We start from the raw sequence: 27,055 nt of genomic DNA on the forward strand, positions 1-27,055 counted from the left end.
AACACTAACCATCAGAGTTTTCTGCACTCAATTCCAAGAATTGATTCTCCTTGATAAAGACTCATGTCCATAAGATGAAGTAACTACCTATATACCTTTCTCTAAGTTATCCTAGTTATCACTGTTTTACACTACTTCCCTGTGCATGTTTCTGTCATTTGAGATTCTATAATGGTAAAAACACTACAAAATTTTTGTCTAAGCCAAAAGAGGCATAATGGTGGAAAACTGTCAATTCATTATTGCATTTGCCACCAATAACTAAAGTTTTAAATCATCTAAAAAAATTACAAATGTTTGTAACATCTAGGAATCAGCTCATAACAAAGTACTATATGATAAAATACAGTTTACTGATATCATCAAATATTGCTTCTGAAGTCAGGGGTTGGTTAACTTTTCCTATAAAATGTCAGATAGTAAATATTTAGTCTTTGTGGGCCATGGGGTCTCTGTCTTATTCATTCCTGCTGCCGAAGCCATACGTAATATATAAACAAATGAGCACAGCTGTACAACAAAAAAATTTATAAAAGCAAGTGGCAGACCAGCTTTAAATCACATGCATTGTCTGTCAACCCCTGATCTATCTCAAGGTTTTGATTTCACTTAAGTGTGTATCTTTTAATGGGAACATAAAAGATAAAAAGGGACAATGTGGTATAGCAGATATGGCACTGGAATTATAAAATACTCATCTTGAGTTCTTTTTATGCAGAAATATTACTTAGCATACAACACTAAAAGATACAGTCTTTTTTCTTAAGAACTTACAAACTCAATAGGGACTAAAACTATACATAACAATTAAACAATGGTAAAGTACTGTATGATGTAAGGGTCAAAGGGTGCAGGGGCTGCAGGGAATTCTGTGGCAGGGCCAACCGAGGGCTAGCACCCCACAGGAAGATATTACAGAGCCCGGAGGACCCATGGAGAGACCAGCTAACTTGCAACTGCCCCCAGAATGATGTGAGAAGTCCTTCAAAAATGAAATTCATTGAATTCAGTTTGCCCGGAAATTGCCAAATTTATCTGACCATGGACCATGTCAACTGACATGTCTCAAGTCATCTTCCAGAAGACTTATTAACACTTTGTGGCTCTACTGTCAGAAACAGATTTTGGAAGATATCAGTTTGGATTAGGAAGAGGTAAGTGATCAAGAGACCAGGTTTTTTCAATGAGAAAAGAAAAACATTCAGCAGCAATAAAGCCTGGGTGCTCTGGAAGGTAAGGCATTGAAGGAGCTGTTGAATAAAATCAGGCAGTGCCCCCAAAAGGGACCCGAGAGAGGAAAAGAAAAGGTGCCAACACTAAAGCTCCCCGAGATGCAGGCTCACTTAGACTTGCCCTGTTTTCTATCAGCACAACGACTCATGACAACAAATGTTTACTGTTGGAGCAGCTCAGAATGGCTCAAAGTAGCTTCCGAACTGGACAATTACTAGAATGACATATAATTTATAAAAAACACAGGGAGATATGTAATCAGAAACAGTTTATACACTGATCTCTTCTCTATAATTTGAGGGATATGCTTTAAGATAAGCCAATACAGGGACACAAAAACAACACTGGCCATATGTTGATCTTTAATGAAACCAGGTGATGGGTACCTGTGGATTTAGTATACTCTTCTCTAATTTTTATCTACTTTGAAAATGTCTGCAATAAAAATGTTTTTAAAATCTATTTTAATCCCAGTCTGTGCTAATATAACACCCACTTTATGCAAAGTAACAACAGTACCATCCTACAACATCTGATACACAGACTGATTCTGGAGAGCACATTTCAAGATGGAATCTACTGAGTGAAAACAGATTGAGCAAGTTCTATATATTCTCTAATACAAGGAACAGTTTAAAAACAACAGGGAATTTTAACTTAGAAAAGAGGAAGAGGCAGAGAGATGACTTTAAATAGATGAACAACTTGGGTAGTAACAGTCCCTATCTTGTAAGACTGCTGAGAGGATTACATCAAGTACTAGAGTTAAAAGTGCTTAGCATAGGGCTCAATACATAAGTGTATCCAATAAACGCTGGCTGTTACTGCCATCACCAGTTACTGTGTTTGGGTGGGACACTTACACTCTCAGCTACAAAAGAACAAACTAGGGCCAGTGACTAGAAGTAAAAGAATAAAAGACTGATTTAATCACTACTATTAGAGTTGTCTGATCATGAAAAGCCTGTTAGATGGGGTCCTGAGCTCCACATTACCATATGTATTTCTAAAACAGAAGTTGGAAAATCATGAAACAGGAAAGCCACAGTGTAAATCTATTATTAGGCAGACAGACTTTTTCTCCCAATGCTAAACTTAACTAGATCTTCCTAGACGAATTCTAATGTTCCCACCCTAAGGTTTTTTTTTTTTTTTTTTTTAAGACAGAGTCTTGCTCTGTTACCCAGGCTGGAGTACAGTGGCACAATCTCAGTTCACTGCAACCTCCGCCTCCCGGATTCAAGCGATTCTTGTGCCTCAGCCTCCCAAGTAGCTGAGACTACAGGTGTGTGCCACCACGCCTAGCTAATTTTTGTGTTTTTAGTAGAAACAGGGTTTTGACATGTTAGCCAGGCTGGGCTCAAACTCCTGACCTCAGGTGATCCATCTGTCTCGGCCTTCCAAAATGCTGGAATTACATGGTAAGCCATCACACCCAGCCACCACCCTAAGATTTCATAATTAGCACTGTTACTAGAAAATGGTGAGAGAGAGTCACCTCAGATTTAGGAATTTCATATTACTTTCACTGGGTTTTCACATGGAACCAAGAAGTAAGTTCATGGCCTAATATCTATTAGCAGTATTTTTTTTTTTCTTGGCCACATGCACTGGATTAATTTTGTAATTTCAGGAAGTTCCTTAGGTCTCCAAAGCACTTAATAGAATGGGGTGTTAAGAGCCAGGGGCTACAAAGGAGTTATTTCATTAAATTTTTTTTTAAAGATTAGTGATATTAAAAAATTATTCTTACATAAACGATCAAGTGCAATTATATCCTGTTTATCCTTCAAATTAATTTTGCAAAGTATAGATTCTCTTAGATTCAGATTCCTAACGATAGTGTGAGATTTGCCATCAGCCAAGCTGAAGATCAAAAAAGAACCAGAAACACTATGTGTCCCACTGTGCAAACTGCCATGAGGTTTCATGAACTTTCTCATCAGGAAACACGAACCTGTGCAATCTCCTCCGTTTTCCTTAATTTCTCCTCCCAGGTCACAGTCATTTCCTGGATTAGCTTCTCAGATTCTTCCAGCCGGTCCTTTAGCTCTGGAGATTTCATTGCCTACAAGCAAAATGTTTACTTCATGAAATGTCTAGACAACACCCTGGAAAAAGAAGTGGCCAACTCTAATAGGACAAAAGTAACAACCTGCCTCCTCTCGGCTGAATGTCATGCTGAGGTCTGACTCTACTTGAAACATAACAATGGGCCTTCCTGGACCCAGCACCTCAACTGTTCTGAGGACCACAAACTCATTGAGTTATCCAAAATATGCCCAAAAAGAAGACTTTTTCCTTTTCTGCTGCTCTATTGTGAAGATATAATTACATTTAAGGATGCAAAAATGTAAAGCTTCTAAGGGTTTATTTTTAAAATCCCAATAGGTTATACATCTACACTCAGACACATGATTCATTCTAGCCCTTACTGATGACTTCAGGAATTTATCCACATATATACAGACTAAATGTGTACATGTTGCAGACTGGATGGTGTTATTAGCACCAAGGAGACAACAGTCTTCATGGACTATAAAATTATTCCTATAAAAACAGGATAAAATTCAATAGGTAAAAATATGATCAAGATAATCATCTTGACCATGTCTCTTACTGATTTATTCCCAGAAAACAGGTATGAGAAAGAAAGCAAATTCCAGAAAGAGAGCCCCATAGTGCTGAGTAACTGTGGGAATAGAAATGCTAATGAAAGTAGGAATCCTGGCCGGGTGCGGTGGCTCACGCCTGTAATCCCAGCACTTTGGGAGGCCAAGGCGGGCAGATCACCTGCGGTCAGGAGTTCAAGACCAGCCTGACCAACATGGAGAAACCCTGTCTCTATTAAAAGTACAAAATTAGCTGGGCATGGTGGCGTGCGCCTGTAATCCCAGCTACTCAGGAGGCTGAGGCAGGGGAATCACTTGAACCCAGGAGGCAGAGGTTGCAGTGAGCCGAGATCACACCATTGCACTCCAGCGTGGGTAACAAGAGTGAAACTCCATCTCAAAAAAAGTAGGAATCCTGAATCTGATATTTCATTCCACTTTCCCAAGCGGATGAGCACTTGGGATTGCAGGTCAGAGTTGGTAGGTTTTCAAATTTATTAATGCAACATTACCCATTACAGAATACACAGAAGGCAGCTGTAATAGAGTACCACTAAATACATGGGTACTTCTACTATAAAATATTTTCTACAAACGTAATTAATCCACAACATGGAAAAGCTAGATTATGAAGGTGTAGAAGATTCAAGATTTTCATTCTGACTTCTACCAGGTAACAAATGAGATTCAACAAAAATCCTGCTCTCCATCATTTTCTGCACAAAAATTAAAATTATATACACATGGTCTCCAGCATCTCTCTTCCTCTCCTATTCCATTATACCCCTCTCTTTTGTCTGCCGCCTGAATAGAAATGCAAACATTTTCTCAATTTTCTTTATTTGCTCCTGTTCAATCTTTTTAACATCTGTAAAGCCTCTTTGGAGTCCTAATATGACAACCTTCCTTTATTTCTCATCCCAAAGTTCTCCTGCTATAAGAAATCCACAAATTTTAAGTAGAGTACTCATCCCTCACAGCCCAGGGGAAGAAAATTCAAGCTCTAGGCTAACTCCTCTTTCTGGACTCACAGGGCACACGCAGTGGTGCCTCCTACCTCTGCTTTGGTCAGCTGCTCCCGGAGTTTCTCAACTTCTTCCCGGAGATCTCGGATAATTCGGGCATTAGGGTCCTCGTTCACCACAGCGTGGTTAACAATGTGCTTGGCTCGATCTGCATACCGCAGAGTTGAGAGGGTTTCATCATAGTTATCAGCTGCAGGACTCACAGTAGCCACCATGGCGGTCTTGCTGTTACCCCCAAGGCTGTCCTACAGGAGAAAACAGAAAGTTGAGTAGCATATTAAAGTTGGAAGAAGACATCATATGAGAAACCTGAAATCAGAAATGGTGAACAATTTTCCCAGGTCAAACACATTCAACGACAGAGCCACGGCTAAAATGCAGGTGTACGGACTCGAGTCTTGTGCTGTGTCTTCTCTGCCAAGCCATTGTACTAAAAAGAGGGAGTTTCAGCCTTTGATAAAGGACAGGGAAATGTCGTGAAACCTACCTTTATTTCGGTTTAATAAAAATTAATTCTAAGCCATCTGCCCTATTTTATAGGCAAGATGATACCACAAGAACACAGACTACTCGGAATAAAAAAGGACTCCTTAAATGCCTCCAACATCTTCCTTAGAGGAACAAGCATGATACTCATTTGGCAAACTCCTCCACAACCCCCTGTACTGGGAGTCTCCGTGAAGCCTAATAATGGCTCAGAAAGTTGCTATTACAAGCTATCAAGCACCTTGTAAAGTTTTTAAAACATAAGGTACAATTATAGTCTTACAAAAAAGTATGTTAAAGCAACTTCATTTTCTTCGCTCTGATAGCACTTCAAAAGCTACTAAGATTGCAAGTTCTACAGAAGCACTTCCACCGTTCAGACAATGGTCCTGAGAAGAGATACTGTCTTCATGATACTCAAACTGCTAAGTACAGTGAAATGGCTTTAGGACTGACTGGCTGCCAGTTGAATGAAAAAACAACCCTTGCTTAAGAACATTAAAAATAGAGATTTAACTCAAACACAAAACTAGACTTGGGGCATTAAGCCCACTGCACTCTGCTGCACCACAGACAAGGCTGCCTATGCAGGCGACCTCCTGGCGCCCACACCCTAGTACTCTCCCCTTCCCTTGAGGATGGCCAGGACTTATTCATCGGTCTCCAAGGAATGAAAGTGATGCCATGTAACTTCTAAGGGTAGATTCAAAGAAGATGGTGGCTTCTGTCTCGGGTGTTTTCTTTCACTCTGGGGGAAACGGGCTGCCGTAAAGTGAGGCGGCCCTTTGAAGAGAGGCCCACAGGCACAAGTTTGGAAGCAGATCTTCTGGACCCTGCTGACAACCATGTAAGTGAGCAGACACCTCCCCACACCAGTCATGCCTTGAGATAATGATGACAGCAGCCCCCTATCCCCAACACTTTAATTACATCCACGTGAAACAACCCGGCTAGAGCCACGTCGTTAAGCCACATGCACCCGGAATCCTGACCTATGGAAACCCTGAGACAATAAATGACTTGTTTGCAGCTGTTCCATTCTGGGGGTAATCTGTTACAATCAACAGATAACTACTCACATATTAGGATACCAACCCAGGCTGAGACAAATTATCAAAGCAAACAAACAAAAAGATTGAATATATTCTTTTCAGGAACAGAATGTCACTGAATGACAGACTCTCAAGATGAGAGGGAACACTCCAACAGGCCAGTAACGGGGAATTCACTAGAGCATAAGAAAGCTAACTCTACTTTGGGGCAGCATTAACCTATGGAAAACTGCTTTTGAAGATACAAGGCTTTTCCAATCTTTTTTTTTTTTTTTTTTTGAGACGGAGTCTCACTGTCGCCCAGGCTGGAGTGCAGTGGCACGATCTGGGCTCACTGCAGGCTCCCATTCTCCTGCCTCAGCCTCCCGCATAGCTGGGACTACAGGCACCCGCCACCTCGCCCGGCTAATTTTTTGTATTTTTAGTAGAGACAGGGTTTCACCGTATTAGCCAGGATGGTCTCGATCTCCTGACCTCGTGATCCACCCGCCTCGGCCTCCCAAGGTGCTGGGATTACAGGCGTGAGCCACCACGCCTGGCCTTTTCCAATCTTATTACAACGAAAATGCGTTGGAACAATCTGTGATTTCCCAGTCTTTGTGCACACACTTTATTTTACTTAGGTCTCCACCTTTTGTGAGTTCGATTTATCACAGAGCCTGGTTTTACTGGTGAGAAAACAGGTTTGTTCGGACAATGGAGGTTAAATCTTGCACTCTGCCTAAAAATCTAGAACTGGTCAGTTGAACAATATCCTAGACCAGTTAGATTCTGCCTTCAAGTCCAACATGATTTCCACTCCCCCACAGCTGCCCACAATACACATTTGGTAACACAGAGAAAGTTCGGGCCTGAAGATTAAATAAGGTGACCTGACATCTTTCCAAATTATCTTGCCCTAGTTTCAGAAACAAAATGATTCCTAAGGTGTTATTAAAAGGTCAATGTGATCACAGACAATATGTCCCTTATTCATATACCAGTGAAAGTTTGGTTTTCCACAGAAAACATAATTATATTGTTGAAGAAAATATAATTTAATGCATGACATGGAAAGAACTATAACTAATTTGGACTTTAGGAGGTAAAAGCCATGACTGTTTGCTTTGCTCTTCACTTCTAGACACTAATCTCACACAGCTGGCACTCCAGATTTGGCAACTTCCAGAAAAAATTCATGAAGAGTCCCATGCACACGAATGAAATTCAAGTGTGATATAACGAGAGCACAGGAATTCAATTTCATTGCCGTTTGGTTCACTGGCAGCATCGCGCTGTCCTCTGAGAACCACTGCACACTGTCAGCCCACGTGAACGGCAAATACTCTCAGCTGAAAGGGGATTTGTAACAATAACTACCAAAGGAGAAAAGCATGTATATTGTGCTCCAATTTATGCTGAGAAAAGGAAACCTGGCAAACAACAAATGCTTGATATTTTAAAAAGCCCTTGTTCATGGAGCAACAATACCCTTATGTTAAAAATGACCTCATGCCATCAGCAAAAAGGAAATCACAACAAAAGAACTGGCACTCATTCAAGGAGAAAGTGGAAAGTGTCTTGTTTACTCTTTAACTGTTTAATTAGGCAAATCAGACGAGGTTTGTTTCAAAGATGGCAACTGCAAATTAAATAGTCATAGGAAAGAATTTACTTTTGGAGGTCAGAATTTTTAAAAGCTGAAATAACTCTGTGAAGACATATAATCCAATTATTTCATTTTACAGATGAGAAAGTGAGACCCAGGAAAACGACAGACTTTTCAAAGGTCACAGAGCTGATTCAGAACAGAGCTGAAATTACTCATTCACTCGACTCTTCCTGGAGTTCACCACTAGGGAGGATGCTGGTAAGCAATACTATGTAACAGGAACTAAGATGATAGGGATAAATACAATATGGTCTAAAACAAACAGCAGAGAGCCAAATCTCTGTTAAGGAGAGAGGTTAAGGAAGACTCTCACCGAAAGTGACACTTGAGACCCAAGATAGAGAAGCATTACCCAGGTAAAGGGAGAGGGGAGAGGAGGGAGGAGAGACTGAAGAGATGGGAGGGGAAGGCATGTTCGTTCCAAGTGGAACAAGAGTAAAGTCCTAGAGGTAAGACCACACTCATCACTTAGCTGGAATTTGTAACACCAAGAAGCATGAGATGAACAATAAAAAGTAAAGGGGGTCAGCTCATAAAGGACCTTGTAAGCCATTAAAGAATTTGGACTCTATGGCTGGGCGCAGTGGCTCACGCCTGTAATCTCAGCACTTTGGGAGGCCAAGGCAGGAGGATCACTTGAGTCCAGAAGTTCAACAGCAGCCTGGCCAACATAGTGAGACCCTGTTTATACAAAAAAGAAAAAAAAGAACTTGGACTTTATCCTAAGGGCCTAGAGACAGTTACTGAAAAGACTGAGGGTTAAAAGTATTAATGTAGAAACATGTTGCAACCTAACCATGGAGAAAGGACTGGACTAAGAAAGCTCGAGGGAAATGACTGTCATCCAGGCGACAGATGAAAAGTGGCCTTCATTAGGGAGGTGATGGTAGGAACGAAAAGAGGGAGATGAATTAGAAAGATACTTATTATCTGAGCACTCATTACCAGAAGTTACTTCATGTTAAGAGGCCACATTTAGATGGCTATTCAGAGGACCAAAAACCATCTTAATATGAAATAGTTCTCCAGTGACCACTCAGCGAATGCGTAACCCTCATTTAATGGTTGTTCCATCCACCCTAGAAGAGCACCCACATCTATCCTGGACCAAATCACCAAGAAAAGCCACAGCTTCTCTCATTCTCAGATACTACACACATTAAGAGCACAACACAATTACAATGCAAATATGAGGCAGAAAAAAAAAGACCCTGTGAAACTGAAAATGTTATCGAAGATGGGCAATTTTACAAGTTCAATGGAAATTATGTTGGAAAATACAGGAAATATGCCCAGGTCAAACTAGCATCTGGGTGAGTCAGACCAAGAATTTAAGAAGGAAAAAGCAACAGGGACCTAAAACCCACTTTAAAGGAAAAGGATCTGCATTTCAACCAATTTGGAGGGAGCTCTGGGAAAATTGCTTAAGCTCTGGAACATGTTTTGCAAAAAAAAAAAAAAAAAAAAAAAAATGCCCCTATTTACAATCTTCTGTGAAGGCCAAATGACATTAAAAAAAAGATCATAGAATTTTTTTTTCTTTTTCTTTTTTTTTTTTTTTTTTTTTTTTTTTTTTGAGATGGAGTCTCACTCTGTCGCCCAGGCTGGAGTGCAGTGGCACGGTCTTGGCTCACTGCAACCTCTACCTCCTGGGTACAAGCGATTCTCCTGCCTCAGCCTCCCAGGTAGCTGGGATTACAGGTGCACACCACTACTCCCAGCTCATTTCTCTATTTTTAGTAGAGATGGGGTTTCACCACGTTGGCCAGGCTGGTCTCAAACTCCTAGCCCTCAGGTGATCTGTCCACCTCGGTCCCCCAAAGTGCTAAGATTACAGGCCTCAGTGAGCCCCATGCCCAGCCAGATCACATATATATATATACGTATATATATATATACGTATACGTATATATATACGTATATATACACGTATACGTATATATATACGTATATATACATACGTATACGTATATATACACGTGTATATATACGTATACGTATATATATATATACGTGTATATATATATATATATACGTATATATATATACGTGTATATATACACGTATATATATATATATTTTTTTTTTTTTTGAGACAGAGTCTCACTCTGTCTCCCAGGTTGGAGTGCAGTGTCGTGATCTCGGCTCACTGCAAGCTCCTCCTCCCAGGTTCACACCATTCTCCTGCCTCAGCCTCCTGAGTAGCTGGGACTACAGGCACCCACCACCACGCTGGGCTAATTTTTTTGCATTTTTTAGTAGAGACGAGGTTTCACCATGTTAGCCAGCATGGTCTCGATCTCCTGACCTCGTGATCTGCCTGCCTCGGCCTCCCAGAGTGCAGGGATTACAGGTGTGAGCCACCACGCCCAGCCAATCACAAACATTTTTAAGGAAAAAAATAATGACAAATATTCAGCAAACACATGACTTATTTTTAATACATGAAAATTGCAATTATGACCTAAATTAACCAAACAGCAGATTAAGTGACCTTTTAAAAAATGTTTACGGTTTCATTCTTCAAGTTCAAGTACTGTGAACAGTTTTTTTCATTATTTTCTATCAAGGACTGGTAATAATGAAAGTAACCTTTGATAAGAAGAGCATAGCCTTGGCAAAAACAGCTGCACAGTCAAGTCAGCGCTGATTCCAATCCCGATCCTGCCATTCATTAGTTCTGCACCTTCTGTGTCATCTGACCACTGGGAACACCACCATTTCCCTTCTGAGAAGGAAAGGAGACGATACCCATGTAGCCCTTGGCATGGCACCAGATACTCTACAACAGGTGCTCCCGGCCTCCAGGCCAACGAAGCCACTCAGTGATTACCTGTGCCATTTTCACTATGTCAATTAAGTTAACCAAAGATATTTCTTGTTTGTTGGTGCTTTTTTTTTTTTTTTTTTTTTTTTTTTTTTGAGAGGGAGTCTCACTCTGTCACTGGGCTGGAGTGCAATGGCACGATATCGGCTCACTGCAACCTCTGACTCCCAGGTTCAAGCAATTCTCCTGCCTCAGCCTCCCGAGTAGCTGGGATTACAGGCACACACCACCACACCCAGATAATTTTTGTATTTTTAGTAGAGATGGGGTTTCACCATGTTGGCCAAGCTGGTCTCGAACTCCTGACCTCAGCTGATCCTCCCACCTCGGCCTCCCAAAGTGCTGGGATTACAGGCGTGAGCCACCACGCCCTGCCAACAAAAGATATTTGTTGTTTTAAATGGACTCAAGTAGCAACACTGAAACAAGGACAATATATGATCAGGAAATGTTTCTGTGGAAAGTTTGAGGAAGAAGTATCTTATCAAGATTTCTTCTACAGGCCAGGCATGATGACTCATAGCTGTAATCCTGGCACTTTGGGAGGCCAAGGCAGGAGGATACTTAAGGCCAGGAGTTCAAGACCAGCCTGGGCAACACAGTGAGACCTCATCTCTACTAAAAATTAAAAGAAAAAAAAAAATTACCAGGCATGGTGGTACATGCCTGTAGTCCCAACTACTCAAGTAGGCTGATGTGGGAGTAGCACTTGAGTTCAGGAGTTCCAGACTGTAGTGAGTTATGACTGCACAACTGCACTCTAGCCTGGACAACAGACAGACCGTGTCTCCAAAAAAAAAAAAAAAAAAAAAGACTTCTTCTATTAAAAAAAACAAATTCCTAGCCAGTTGCAGTGGCTCATGCTGTAATCCTGGCACTTTAGGAGGCTGAGGCGAGTGGATCACTTGAAGTCAGGAGTTCAAGACCAGCCTGGTCAACATGGCGAAACCCCATCTCTACTAAAAATACAAAAATTAGCCAGGTGTGGTGGTGCATGCCTGTAATCCCAGCTACTCGGGAGGCTGAGGCAGAAGAATCACTTGAACCAGGAGGTGGAAGTTGCAGTGAGCTGAGACTGCGCCACTACACTCCAGCCTGGGCAACAGAGCGAGGCTCCGTCTCAAAAAAAAAAAAAAAAAAAAAAAAAAAAAATTCCTTTGGTAATGAAACAATTTAAAAAAAAATTTTTTTAATACATGTTCAAGGTGTAGAGCACGTTTGATATATGTAAACATAGTAATATAATTGATTACTACAGTCAAACAAATGAACACATCCATTACATTATGTGGTTATCTTTTGTGATAAAAGCACCTAAAATATACTTTTAGCAAATTTTTTTATACAATGTTATTAACTATAGTCCTTAGACTGCCCATTAGATCTCTAGACTTAATATCCTATATAACTGCAAGTTTATTCACCAGTTTTTTAAAGATACCTATTTACTCTATCATTTTAATGGCTTTTATGAAAAAGAATAATTATATTCATCCTTCAAAGTCTTGAATTTTGCAGTTTGCTTGTTTTTCTAATTACAGAGAAAAAACTACAAGACATTTTTGTTAGTCTTACAGAAGTAGAAGTTCTTATACTGTTTGAGACAGGAAGGAAAAGTAAATTTTTTTTTTTTAGGGTAAAAGTACTGAGGTATTTAGTTATGTAGGCTGACGTCAGTGATTCAAATAACAAAATCTGAATAATAATGTTCTATTTTAAAAGACAAGGTTAGAATTGTCTTTACGGCGGGCCAAGGTGTTTTAATTTTGTTCCTAATAATTATCTCTTACTATCTGATGTTTGTGAGGTTGCATGATGAACCTTTACAAGTCGTTTTAATTATCACCATTTGTTTACACTTTTGTTTAAATTTCTAACAGTCCGCATTTTGGCCAAAGGAAGTAATGGACCTGATATTCTACTGTGGAAAATTTACTGAATTTTAGCATTACATTTAAGAAAGAACACTGACATTTACGTAAAGAATGTTTTATTTTAACAAAAGATATTCAAATAGTGCGCGGAGTTTTGAATTAAAAAGTTGAATACTAGTAACTCTTGAGAGGAGGAAGAAACCAGGAGAAACCCCTACTTCATTTCACAAAGGCCTTTTTCTAAACATGCTATGGACTAAATCAGTAACTATGTCCTCTGCTAAGCTACTGGGGCGGCCCGTGTTGAACTCATCTTAGTATTTTCAACCCCAATGCAACGCATGCCAGGTGTTCAACAAATTCTTGATCAATAAGAAAATAAAACATCACAAAATTAAACAGGGCACATAAAATTATTTCTCCATTTTAAAAATAGAAAAAAAAAGACTATTAAAGGATTTATTGAGGTGACACCTCCATAAATGGGTTAAATTGTCACTGCAACTTATATCCTCTAATTCCCAGTCCGATATCCAACTTACCACACCACCTTATGAAGACTAAAGGGGCTCTGGAAGACTGGAGGAAGCTGGAAATAAGTCTCTCTTTTTTCACCAGACTCCTGTTACACGTTATCACCATCTCTGTCATGGATCTATCACAAACTCATGTTCTAATATTGTGTGTGCACATCTTATCTCCCTTACAAGCCAGAGAGGGCAAGAAGCACCCTCTGTTTTCCTCTGTTTTAAAATGGAGGCTACGTTCTCCTCCTACCACAGCACAGTGACTTTCTTCTTTCTCACTTCCATTGCTCTTGTTCATACTGAATCAATCGATTAATGAATGACTGTGTGCCCTACTCTGTAGCCTCTAACAACACCTTTAAGAAGCCAAAAGCAAATTAAAGCCATCATGAGTAAAGCTAAACCGAAACCAAGGTCTGACTGTCCTGAAGTTAAACAGAAAACAAGCTCCAAAATGTTAGCCCAACAAAAGGAGTCTGTGGAAGGCCAGGGTGGCCCAGCTGAGTGTGAGGCCAGCGGAGGCTCCTCCTCCATGACTCACGCAGTGGTCAGATTAGCAGGAGGCCCTTTCTCTACTCCCCCAAATCTCCAGAAGCAATCGTGTGATTCCGTGTGCATCTGGCAACCCCACTGCATCCAGGTTCTAGTAAGCTGGGATGTGAATTGCTAGGAAAAAACCTATGTTTATTCCATCAAAAACGTCATTACCATAAGAGCCTAATAATTATACATTTGCACACCGATAGAGGAAATGATACCTGGAAGGGATTACTAGTCTACTCTTTTTTCTTCCTTCTTGCCAACCACCAAAATTATGCCAGGAAGAAAAAAAAAACAAACTTACTTTGAGCAGCCAAGTGAGAACTGAGTCACGATATGGAACAAATTTATTCTTGTTTTTGCCAGCACTCTGATCTGCAAGAGCTGAGATAACCAGACCGAGGGTTGTGAGGGACCTGCATGGTGCAACAAACCGAAATAATTACAAAAATGAAATATATCAAATGTCACATTTTAGCACAAAGATTGAACACCAAGATGCCCTTGTACCTGCATGTGAGCAGCACCCTGTCAGCATTTTGCCGCTCAGTTCAAAAGCACACAACTCGAAATAGCTATTTTCCCCCAATACTACTATAAGCAATAAAAATGCTTAGCCCAATATTTTGTAGTACATAAAAATGTGAGCTATAAATCTTCAGGTCAATAGAACACCAAAACTATGTATCTTTAAGAAAGGAAGCCAGAAACACAATAATTAAACCATAGTACAATGCAAAAATTATATATATGAGATTCAAAAACAGGATAGCATCTGGGTGACAGTGTTTTATCATCTCCATTCGGTTTTTTTATGACTCCTATGTGTCCTTCTGGGATCCAAGGACAGAAAAGCTTCCTACCCATAATTAGCTAACAATTTGGCTTGAGGGAGAAAATGTGAAGTCCATATGAAGGAACTGGTAAACAAAATACTACTTCGTATTAGTCGTAGCACAGGATCACCCCTCCCATGAAAAGAATTACCTGGCCCAAAACAGCAATAGGGCCACTGCTGAGAAACCCCGACCTGTGCTCTTCGGCCCCATCAGGCTTCTCAACAAAACCTAAAATGAGCCCACATGAAGGAACTGGTAAACAAAATATTACTTTGTAAAGTCTTAGAGTCTTGGACTTGGACAAGCACGACAGTGTTTAGTAAAGGAAAAGCTCAATGTGGTTAGTACATGTTTGTCCAAAGAGCAACATGCAGGTCAAGATCAACAGTTCCACTCTGAGAGACCAATTATCTTTGATCTTCTCTATAGCTTAGACCAGTGGTTCTCAACTGGAGGGTGACTGTGTCCCCACAGGGAACAGCCATGGTTGCTGGTTGTTGAAAGTGAGTTTGGGTTGACACACCTGAGGGTGGGGGAAGAGGTAGCAGCTACTATCGCCATCTAGTGGGGAGAAGCCAGGGATGCGGCTAGACACTCTACAAAGCACAGGATCACCCCTCCCAGGAAAAGAATTACTTGACCCAAAACAGCAATAGGGCCACTGCTGAGAAACCCTGACCTGACTGAGGCTGTGCTCTTCGGCCCCACCAGGCATCTCAACAAAACCTAAAATGAGCCCAGGCCCACTGAAAATACCAGAAAAAAATTCCAAATCACCTTATTATTTTAATAACCACAGATGTTCCCTATTGGCTATTAAATCAATAAAGCAATAAAAATAAGCTTCGAGAGCACTTACTTGTTAATGTTGCTCCCTTCCTTCAGCCTGTCCCCTGCAGCGCCTGTCTTCGTTGCTCGTTCACTGCCAGCTAAATCCACCAGGCTCAGTTTGCCCACTTTCTCGCCAGATGTCTACAAAGGAAATCAATCAATACTAATCAACAGGAACACAGGGCCAGGTGTGGTGGCTTATGCCAGTAATCCCAGCACTTTGGGAGGACAAGGAAGGAGGATCACCTGAGCCCAGGATTTCAAGAACAGCCTGGGCAACACAGCAAAATCCTGTCTCCACAAAAAAAAAATAGCTGGCCATGGTGGCGTGTGCCTATAGTCCCAGCTACTTGGGAAACTGAGGTGGGAGATCACTTGAGCCCAGAAGTTCCAGGCTACAGTGAGCTATGATTGCACCTCTGCATTCCAACCTGAGTGACAGAGTGAGACCCTGTCTCTTAAAGAACAATACAAAAAGCAGTTCTGTCACAACTAAATGGGTTATGATCTAAACCCTTTATTAAAAGTATTTACTGTTACTTCAAAATTATTTTGTGCTGCTATAACACACTGTAAGAAAACTGTACAATCTAATGGTGGAGACACAGAAAATTTATAAAACTCTACTAATCCAGCCAGGATGAAAGCTAATTATCTCAGAAAAACAGTGCCTCCAAAATGGGCCATTTTGAAGGGTGCCTAATGAAATTTCCAGAGCAGTATACAAAAGTACTTCTAAGACTTAAATTTTACTATTATTGGAAACTGTGTTTAAAATTTCATGGATATTTATCAATAATCCTGAGACAAAACACTTGCAATTCTGACATAAAAAAAAAATAATCTGACCTTTATACAATAGAAGAACCCCTCAAAATCTCAAAACATTTTGTAACATTTACATCTTATTCATACATAATTCCATTTCATGTCGGGTGTTAGACTTACATCTTTTTCTAATTAAGATATTATATACATACAGATATATAGATATCTTTATCAAAAGTGTTTTCTTATCAAGCACATACATGTAACATACTTCGTACTTCAATAGCAACATAAGAAATGTAGGAAACCAACACCAAAATCTATAGACTGAATCATTTTTAAAGCTTTCCTTTAAAATAGACATTTCCATAAATAAACATGCTGTTAACAAAAGGATATTCAGCGTCCCAAATCAAAAGTACTTTTAGTTTAAAAAAAAAAAGTCTTCAGTATGTTTTTTGTTTTATGCTGAAAAGGAAATAAGAAACAAAGAACTTTTTGTTGTTACACTAATCTTGCTGTGATGGTAAAAGGAGAAAAATATGCTTTCAGCAGATGAAAATCCTGCCAAAATATAGCACTTTGCCAGGGTGATTATTTTACCTTTTGGTATTTGAAATGGACACACTAGGGGGTAGGCATCATAATAAAATATGTAAAATTCACATAAAAAGAGGGAAAATGCAAATATACTAGGCAACAGAGACGTTTGCAATGCAGCAGAAGCACGTATATCTCTGACTGGGTTTACTCTTCACTAGATTCAAAACCAAACACTCAAAAAGTTATTCTACAAAAGCAAGTGATTTTATAGTACAATTTCCCCAGTGTCATTTATTCCTTCTAACAGTGTTTCACAGAAGGCAACACTGCAAAAGAACCTCTGCTAAATCAGCTAGAATTTTTTTTTTTTTTTTTGAGACAGGGTCTTGCTCTGTTGCCCAGGGTGGTGGGGCAATCATAGCTCACTGCAATCTCAAGCTCCTGGGCTCAACCGATCCTCCCACCTCAGCCTCCCTAGTCGCTAGGTCTATGGGCATGAACCACCCACACTTTGCTAATTTTCAAATATTCTGTAGAAATGGGGTCTCATTATGTTACCAGGCTATTCTCCAACTCCTGGGCTCAAGCAATCCTTCCGCCTTGGCCTCCCAAAGTGCAGGGATTACAGGTGTGAGGCACAGTGCCTGGGCAAGCGAGAGCATTACCATTGGCTCATGCAGTTAGCCATCACAGTTTTAAAACTCAAAAACTGCTGAGGCAGACAGTGGGCCATCGGTGCACTTAACTTCTGCTCCACCTTCCTTTAGTGGGAGTGGACGGGAAGCTTAAATCCACATTTCTCAGACTCCCTGGCCGCCCAGGCTCAGGATACACTTGCTAGAGGCTGGAAGGCAGAAGTAGAGGAGAGGCTGCCTGCTGCCCCTTTCTGGCTCTTTCTGCTGGCAGCGGGACTGGGGAAATGCAAGCACATTCTCCAGGTTCCAGGGTGCTACGAGGCAGCAGCATGGACAGAAGCAACTTCTCTATTCCTGCTTCCTGGATCACAGCTATGGGTATGCCTGGAACTCAGAGTTCTAGAGGTGTCCTCAGAGGTGGCACCACCCCGGTAGCCACATGTGTGCTGTTCAGAAAGTTATTCCTCGAGAGGCAGTCTAGAACCTGGTCCTCCTCAGATGTCCCAGCACCCCTGGAATCACCTGCTTCCCTACATGATATCCCTTCCTATTGACCTAGAGGGGCTTCTGTTTCTTGTCCAGAGTCCTCATTGATACACAAGTCTAGCCAGGACTTTAATTCATCTAACACCTGAAGAGGAAAAAAATAAAACCACAATCCACTTTAGAAATATAAAAACAGGTCATGCATCTGAACACCTACCCCAGACTTCACATCATAGAGAGTATGTGTGAGGGTGATTTTGAAAACTGCATGAGATCGGCTACTCTCCTCGTTCATGTTGGTTGCAGCAACTGTGCGAGATTTGTTACCCTCAGACATCAACGACTCAATATCCTAAGTGGAAACAAGTCATAGACCCACGTTTCATTACTTGTGTAATACACACTAAAATCCTGCTACACTACAAAATGCATTACAAGTTTTTCTACTTAGTCAACAACATTTGGAGTTAACATTTTGTTTCTCAATGAATATTGAGCCCCATGGAGTACAATAGCCAATACTGTCTCTGAAAACTCAAAGTACATCATTTGCTACAGGTACAGAGGTGGCAGCTTTGACTCAAAGTTCAGAAGCTACACTTTTGGTCGCACGAGATGAACAAGTATGCCACACCAACCCTCATCTAATATAGAAATTTGAAAAAACTTAATTTCTTTAATACAGAAGCAATACAAATTTATTGTTAAAACAAATTAGATTATACAAATAAGCAACACAAATAACTTAAATAACTTGTGTCATTTGTCCCTTCATACAGGCATATCACTGACTACCACTATCTTAGCAGACCTGGTTTTAAAAATTAGAACCTCAAGAGACTAATTTTCTGCATTGATTTACCACTTGGTTGCTACTACTACTAAAAAAAGAGAAACAACAAAATACAATAGGAAGGTCAAGGGATTTTCTTTTTTTTAATGTTATAAGCTCTAAAACAGTTAACCAATCTGGATTTTAATTGCATTAATAACAATGCAGAGCTATGACACCCATCTGCCTCACAAGGATCTTAATGAGGAGTGAGAAAAATGGTATGTGCAAAAGTTGACTAGATGCTTCCCATTACCCAGTCTTCACTTCTTTCCAGTAAGGCAGCCCAATCTTCAAATTAGCACATATGGCCAAGCTAAGAGACTACATTTCCCAGATGCCCTTGCAGCTCACTCTGGCCACATGACATTTTAGTGAATAAGATTTAAAATTAAAATAGGCCATCTGGGAATTCTCCTTAAGGGAGTAGGCATGCTATCACGTGTTGGTTCTAAGAGCCATCTTGAACTATGGGAATAAGGACATTACTACACCTCTCTATGTTGACCACTGGAAGGAATCTAGGTCCCTAATAACATATTTGGGGCCACCATACCAGCCCTGGAGAATCTACCTCCATATTTCTTTTCCATGAAACGCCTTGTTTCAATCACCATTCATTCATTCATACTTTCAAATGTATACTGAAAGCACCTACCATAGGCCAGGTACTTTTCAGACACTGAGAATATATAATGGACAAAACAGATAATAATCCATGTTTCAAATAACTGTTACATTTTTTTAATGTTATGTGCAACTGAATGCAATCCTAACTGACACACATCATCAAAAACTGAAAAATCACAATTTTCTATTATAAGAATAATGTTTACAAAAAAATTCAACATGATACATAAAAAGCCTCAAAGTAAAAACATTAACTGCAAAAGGAAGTATAAGTGGGCCCCAGAATGGGAAAACAACAACAAAAGATAAAATTCACAATTTTCTAGATTGATTCCAAACCCACTTTAGATTCACTAAGTCTGATAACTTTTCATTTAAAAGCCTCATCCTATTTAGTCTATATTTATTCGCCTGTCTCTGATCAACTATCTCATTTTTAGGATTTTTGTAAAGTGATTTATTAAGTGATGCTATTGTATATACAATTTTTAAAAATAACAAATTAAGCCAAGAAAAAAAAAGAGCCCCACCCTACTACACTAAATTTAAGTAGTTCACATACAGGATGTTGTTACCTTGTAGCTTGTGACAGCCAGTTTAGAAAGTCCGTCGACATAAGGTCCCAACACACTATGCTCTCTGACTTTCAACGTCTGACGGCTTCTGTTCATGAAAAACAAAGAAATGATTTTTTTTAACGATAGCCTGTTTTTAAAAAGGACTCAAGCTCTGCTCCATAAAAATATACGATGAATTCAAGAAAGACCCCAAATAAATAAAACCAACTGACTTGATCCAAGAAGAATTTAAACCAAACTTTAAAATCTTCACTGCGAAGAAAACTTCATAATGTGATTAAATATCACATCACTCAAAAGGGTACATTGTGGGATGTCTATTTACTCACTACAAAGAATGCAGAGTCAAATAAATATGAACAATCTATTTGTCTTACACAGAATGTGGTACAAAGAGCAGAAACTCAGTAAATGTTAACTGTGCAAGAAAGGAAAACTACAGACCAGTCTCAGTCATGAAGAAAGACAAACGAAAGACAGTAAACTGAATCTAATGATTTCAAAATACAAAACTGGGCTTATCTCAGGACTTTTAGGCTATCAACCATTGGAAAAAAGATCCATACACTTTAATCACATTGACAGCCTAAGGGGGTGGAGGAGGGAAGTATGATCATTTCAATAAATGCATGAAAAAAGATTCAATAAAATTAAAATTAAATATTTATAAGTTGTTTTTTTTTTTTTAAAAAAAAACCCCTCTTAGCAAACAAGGATCTAATAAACCCAATAAAGGACATCTGAGAAAAATGTAGAGCACAGATAGCATACTTAATATAAACCAAAAATATTAAGAATAATATAAGCCAAAAATATTAAGAATAAACCAAAAAATAAGGGTACAAAGTTTCCGTTAGAAGGAGTAAGTTCTTGAGATCTACTGCACAGCATGGTGACTATAGTCAGTAACATAATGTGTATTTCAAAATAGCTGAGAGTAGACTTTAAATGTCTGCACCACAAAAAAAATGGTAAGTGTGTGAGGTGATGGATATATTAGCTTGATATAATCATTCCATAATATATACATGATCAAAACACATTGTACTCCATAAACATATACAATTCTCATTTGTCAATTAAAAATCAAATTATAAAAAAGAGTGTTAATGATGACGTTACTGGTGATTTTCATTTTATATTTTTGTTTATCCTTATTTTAAACCATGAATGTGTGTCCACTTTTGAACTACACAAAATCTTTTTTAAAATAAGTAATAAATTATAACCCTTAAAGTTTTTTTTTGTTTTGTTTTGTTTTTCAAATGGAGTCTTGCTCTATCCCCCAGGCTGGAGTACGTGCCAGGATCTCAGCTCACCGTAACCTCCACTTCCCGGGTTCAAGCGGTTCTCCTACCTCATCCTCCTGAATAGCTGGAATTACAGGTGCGCCATCACCACACCCAGCTTATTTTTGTATTTTTAGTAGACACAGGGTTTTGCCATGTTGGCCAGGCTGGTCTCGAACTCCTGACCCCAAGTGATCCGCCCACCTTGGCCTCCCAAAGTGCTGGGATTATAGGTATGAGCCACCGTGCCCAACCAATGAGTCAAGTTTTTTGGTGGTTCTTTGATGCCTATGAAGAGAGGTGCACACTCAGCTTGATACGCATGCTCCTTTATAATCTGCTCTTGACCACCTCTTAGTCAGCTTCTCCTTATCCTCACCTTAGGCAGGAATTAATTTACTTCTATCCATTTGTATTATAATAAACTTTGGGCTCTAGAACAGCAAGAATAATGTCTAATTATTTTGGGAGTCTGCAGTTCCTAGCACAAGTCCTGGCACATAAGAATCACTAAGTGAAGGAACAGACTTCACTAACAAAGTGAAGATGAGAGAGATTAAGGTGACAGTGAAGACTCCAAATGTGTTAGCTTCCGTCATTTGGAAAGCGAGTGCTAGTAACTAAGAAGGCAGGAGAGGAAGGGAAGAAATGTTGAACACACACAGTGAATGACTATCACAGAAGCTGAACCACATTCAATCACTAACACCCATAATAAAGAGAGCAAGAAGAGGATAGTTCTAGAATAACCCTTCATATAAACAGTAAAATCAGGGGATAAGGAAATGACTCTTAAATCTAAAATCTATAGTACCCTAGGATCGACCATTAAAAATGTCACTTATTACCATGTAACTGGATAAAGTAGATATAGAATATTTTATTTACTTCTCACCCCACGATATTATTCTATTATTCACTTTTTTCCTTTATTTCCTTTTTCTTAATGTATCCTCTATTATCTGCTGAGTAAAACAACATAATTACATTACTATATACTAGATGCTGAATATAATTAGTACGTGAATAAAAAATGAAGTTTTCTCAAATGGTCTTTGACTGAAATGAGATCACCTTTAGAGATTTTAATCCATTTACTTTGAATCTTCAGAAACTAAAAAAAAAAAAAATTTCCAAGAAATTTTCACTGGGGAGATAACAGCAGCAGCTACCACTTATTGAGCACTTACTGTACGCCAGCAAATGTTCTAAGACCTCAGGTGTATCATCCCAGTCTATCTTCATAACAGCCCTCTGAGATAATTGTATCCTATCATTTCCCTCTTCAAGTTCCCTCGAGGCTGAAAAGTTGGGCCTGGAAAGCTTAAGAAACTTGCTCAATAGGTAACAAGTAGAGGACCTAGATCCTGAACTATGCAAATCCGAAGCTCTTCAGAATTCACTGTTAATTACTGTAAGGAATTATCGTAAGTAAGCTGTTAATTACTAACCTATACCCAAGACAAACACAGGATAAATTACTAAAGACTGTACATGTGCAGATAAGTTGAAAAGATGCCATACAAGCACCCGGGATTAAGCAGAAGAATGAACAGGTATGAAGTCAGTCAGCTAAGAATTTCTGGAAAGAATAGGTCTGGGCTGGATCTCAGAAAAGTGATGATCTTTGCAGAGGTCAAAGTCCAAGAAAAAGTCTCCAAGGCAGAACAAAGAAAAAAATATACAGGGGTATAATATTAAGTAGGATGTGGGTACCTGGGCCGTAAGGTACTCTCTGGCCTCTTTGTTTTGGAACACTTTTTATTTTTAATTTCATTTGAGACAGGATGAATCTCTCATCCTGTCACCCAGGCTGGGGTGCAGTGGCACAATCTTGGCTCACTGAAGCCTCAAACTCCTGGGCTCAAGCGATCCTTCCATCTTGGCCTCCTTTTGTTCCATGTTGACTTCTGTGCATCCTACTCTCTGACCACACTGAACTGCTGGATCATTCTCCAAAAGTGATTAATTTACACCTTCAAGGTGTGGCAGAGGTTGTTCCCTACACCTGAGTAGTTCTCACCCAACTTCCCAGTGGACCAACTTCCCACTCAGCACAAATGTTATCAAGCAAGTACACTCTGGAATCTTCCCTTCTCCTCGGGGCAAGATAAGTCATTGTCCCTTTGCTCTCTAATTTGTAGGAGCCTCCTTCACAAGTTAAAAGCAGATAGCGTTGTATTTTAATTATTTGTTTACAAAACTCTCATTCTGTCCACATTGTGAGTTCTTGCATAGTGCCTGGTATGTAATGATCACTCAATAAATGTTTGTTAAGTAAAGTTCGTACAGAAGCACTGAGCATCAGTTCAATCTCCCTGTGAGAATCCTAAAGATTATTTTTGGTCAAGGAAAACTGACAACAGAGAGGAGCTGAGGGTTCTGTTTGCTCTTCACTGAGAGTCACTATGACTCACCGCCTCTAAGATCCTCTTTTCCTTGATCATCTTCCTCATCCAGCAAAACTAAATGTCCTCTTGTTGTCCTCCAAACTTTCTATAGGCCTCAGCTTATTTGGCTCTTTGACCTTCCTAATGCTGTTTTTACATCAACAAGCCACAGGCTGTGGTCGTTATCTCCATCTTTCTCCACTGTTGCGCTTCCTTAACATCTGAACTCGAAGAACTCTCTGTGGAATGAACAGATTTCTAGATACTGTGCACTCTCCTCACTCAGTTACAGCTGTAGAGTCAAACCAGCATTTGTGAAGGCCTCTTAAGACTTCCGATCCAATTCTCTTTACAAGTCTGTGCCATGAAATCATGGGCACTTGTTTTTGTTCCTGAGAATCTTTAAAAATTCACTGTCCTAAAGACCAGGTTTCATCTCTCTGATTATATACTCTCCCTCACCTCACAGCCCACAAAGAGCTGAATTCCACCTGAAATTTCTTGGGTTTAAAAAAAAAAAAAAAAAAAAAACTATTGAGCCCAGGAGTTCAAGGCTGCAGTAAGCTATGATTGTGCCACTGCACTGAAGCCTATGTGACAGAGCGAGACCCTCTTAAAAAATTAAACAGTAAGATTTGCACTTAAGCCAATTCAAGTCTGTTTCAGTTCACAATGCTGAAACACTAAAGTCTCAAAGTCCTTTACCCTTTGGGATCAAGGAGGTCTCGAACTTTTTCATTATAAATTTCCATGTAGGACACTTCTACTTTAAAACTCTGTTCTTCATTTTCCTCTTTCTGAGTTCGTTCAAAGAGTCCACTGCAAAGTCTTGGGATTAATCCAGGTTGGTCAGCTGTGCCCATCATGGTGTAAGATTTTCCAGATCCTAAAAAAATGGAAATCACAGTTACTATTGTCTCTTTGAGACGTTAAATACATAACCCTCTTTCTGTTGCTCATAATAAATTATAAACACTTAGCAAAACGCCAAAATGCAGTGAGAAATACACCCAAATATAATGAGAATAATAAGTACAGAAGCTTTCTTACTGCACATGCGAAAGTGAAAAGCAAATGTCCTTTAGAAAGAAAAATAGGCTGGGTGCGGTGGCTCACGCCTGTAATCCCAGAGCTTTGGAAGGCTAAGGCGGACAGATTGCCTGAGCTCAGGAGTTCGAGATCAGCCTGGGCAACAAGGTGAAACCCCGTCTCTACTAAAATACAAAAAAAAAAAAAAATTAGCCGGGCGTGATGGCGTGTGCTTGTAGTCCCAGCTACTCAGGAGGCTGAGGCAGGAGAATTGCTTGAACCCGGGAGGCAGAGGCTGCAGTGAGCCGAGATTGCGCCACTGCACTCTAGCCTGGGCTACAGAGCAACACTCCATTTCTGAAAAAAAAAAAAAAAAAAAAAAAAAAAAAGAAAGAAAGAAAAATAAACTTATTTAATCATCCTTATACTTTAAGAAAATATCTAAAGCAAGCGAGAAATAGTGAGGTCTAAAAGTTTTCCGAAATAAGCTGAAAGAACCATATACTTAATACTATCGTGCCTGCTCCCAACCAGTGATCACAGCACAAAAAATATAGGTTCTCCCTGTGGACCCCAGAGCAAATTAACTCACTACCCTTTCACTAATCTTTTTTCTTATATAAAATTATTTTCTCGGCTGAATGCAGTGGCTCACGCCTGTAATCTCAGCACTTTGGGAGGCCAAGGTGGGTGGATCACCTGAGGTCAGGAGTTTGAGACCAGCCTGGCCAACATGGTGAAACCCTGTCTCTCCTAAAAATACCAAAAAAATTAACCAGGCACAGTGGCAGGCACCTGTAGTCCCAGCTACTCCAGAGGCTGAGGCAGAAGAATCACTTGAACCTGGGAGGCAGAGGCTGCAATGAGCAGAGATTGTGCCACTGCACTCCAGCCTGGACAACAGAGCGAGACTCTGTCTCAAAATAAAATATTTTCTCCATTGTAAAAGAAATATATATTAAATAAAATTTAGAAAACACAGGAAAATAAAAAAACTTAAATTACCATAGTCCTACTGCCCAAAAACCAGTAAGTATTGACACTTGGGTATAATTCCTTCTGTTTTTAGTAGCAGTGTTTTTGCAAATATGGTTTTAACCTACAAGTTGCCGCTTTTGTCATGCAACATTTTATTGTTATCATAATACCTAAAGCTAATGTGCCACATTTCCTAAGTACCAGGACTTCTGTAAAAAGTTTGCACATGGGAACTCGTTATGACAACCCTACAAGAAGGTCTATGATCATCAGCCTTTCCAGATAAGGATGAAGGGCAGAGAGGTTAAGTAACTGGCCAGGTCTCTCCGCTGGCCAGCTGCAGAAGCAGGACTGGAGCTGTCGCCACCTGGCCCCAGCTTTCTGCCCTTTCAACACGACACATGAGGCTTCTTGAAAACATCCAACACATTCTTCTGTGAGAACATTTCTAGTTGGACAAGCTGTATACTTTACTCTTATAAAAGTAACTAGTTCACTTCAAATAGATTTTCTTTTCTTGACCACAGAGACTCAAAAGCCAGAAAGCTTCTTAGTTATTACTGGTGAGATATTAACAAGTATGTTCTTTTTGGCATTTTCTCTGTTATGATTCTGAAAGCCTTAAAAAAGCATGATCTATAGGCATGGCTAGTAATATGTTCAACAGTCATAGCTCTGTATTTTTTTGAAAAACAACCCTGCCAGTGCCTTGTGAGACAAATCAGTAAAGATAAAAGATCCCAATCCTAATTTTATTACACTCATTTTAAAATAATGTTACTGACTACTTTCAACATCTACAGTACTTTCTGAAAGCAAAAACAAGGAATAAATCAGCAATGTTACTCAGTAAAATAAACATGGGTCTATTTTCTCTTTCATAGATGGTTGTTTATGTGATTTCATGTTATTTAACATTACCAGTCTGTCCATAGGCAAAGATACATGCATTGTAGCCATCAAAAGCATTCTGCAGGATATTCTCCCCAAGGCACTTGAAAACAATATCTTGACCTGAGAGAGAGAGAATAAGAGAAAAGATATTTTAAGCCAAAACTACATATGAACAATTCACAAAACAAAAACAAAAATCTCAAAAATGTATAATCTGCTTATTTATCTCCAAACAAGATTTTTAAATTTGACGAATGTTCCCAAAGGCTTATGCCTTCCAGGTTATTTCTAGTTAGCACATGAAGGAAAATCAGCTCCCTGTACTACATACTTGAATAAATAAACACTACTAAGAATCCCCTGCAATGCAGAGCCAATGAGCTGCTCACTTTATAATCAACGATTATAAATATCTGAAATTTATACTTGGGACCAGGTGTACCTGGACTTAACTATTTACCACTCAGGCAATGCTCTTATTCAGTGGGTACCAGAGTTTAGAATAA

General features: G+C 39.6%; 1 protein-coding gene across 4 annotated transcripts in view; it reads right to left on the reverse strand.

The window, feature by feature from the left end:
• The window catches only part of KIF13B (kinesin family member 13B), a 205,198-nt gene that overhangs the window by 97,455 nt on the left and 80,688 nt on the right, over positions 1 to 27,055 (reverse strand). For all 4 annotated transcript variants that reach the window (XM_030817055.1, XM_030817053.1, XM_030817054.1 and 1 more), the window contains exons 5-12: positions 26,577 to 26,669; positions 24,354 to 24,534; positions 19,967 to 20,054; positions 18,147 to 18,281; positions 15,526 to 15,638; positions 14,132 to 14,243; positions 4,903 to 5,115; positions 3,191 to 3,301 (exon numbers count right to left, since the gene is read on the reverse strand). In XM_030817055.1, the coding sequence (XP_030672915.1) occupies positions 3,191 to 3,301; positions 4,903 to 5,115; positions 14,132 to 14,243; positions 15,526 to 15,638; positions 18,147 to 18,281; positions 19,967 to 20,054; positions 24,354 to 24,534; positions 26,577 to 26,669 (1,046 nt within the window). The remainder of the gene's footprint in view (positions 1 to 3,190; positions 3,302 to 4,902; positions 5,116 to 14,131; positions 14,244 to 15,525; positions 15,639 to 18,146; positions 18,282 to 19,966; positions 20,055 to 24,353; positions 24,535 to 26,576; positions 26,670 to 27,055) is intronic.

This window comes from Nomascus leucogenys, chromosome 8 (genome assembly GCF_006542625.1).
Source record: "Nomascus leucogenys isolate Asia chromosome 8, Asia_NLE_v1, whole genome shotgun sequence".
NCBI lineage: Eukaryota > Metazoa > Chordata > Mammalia > Primates > Hylobatidae > Nomascus > Nomascus leucogenys.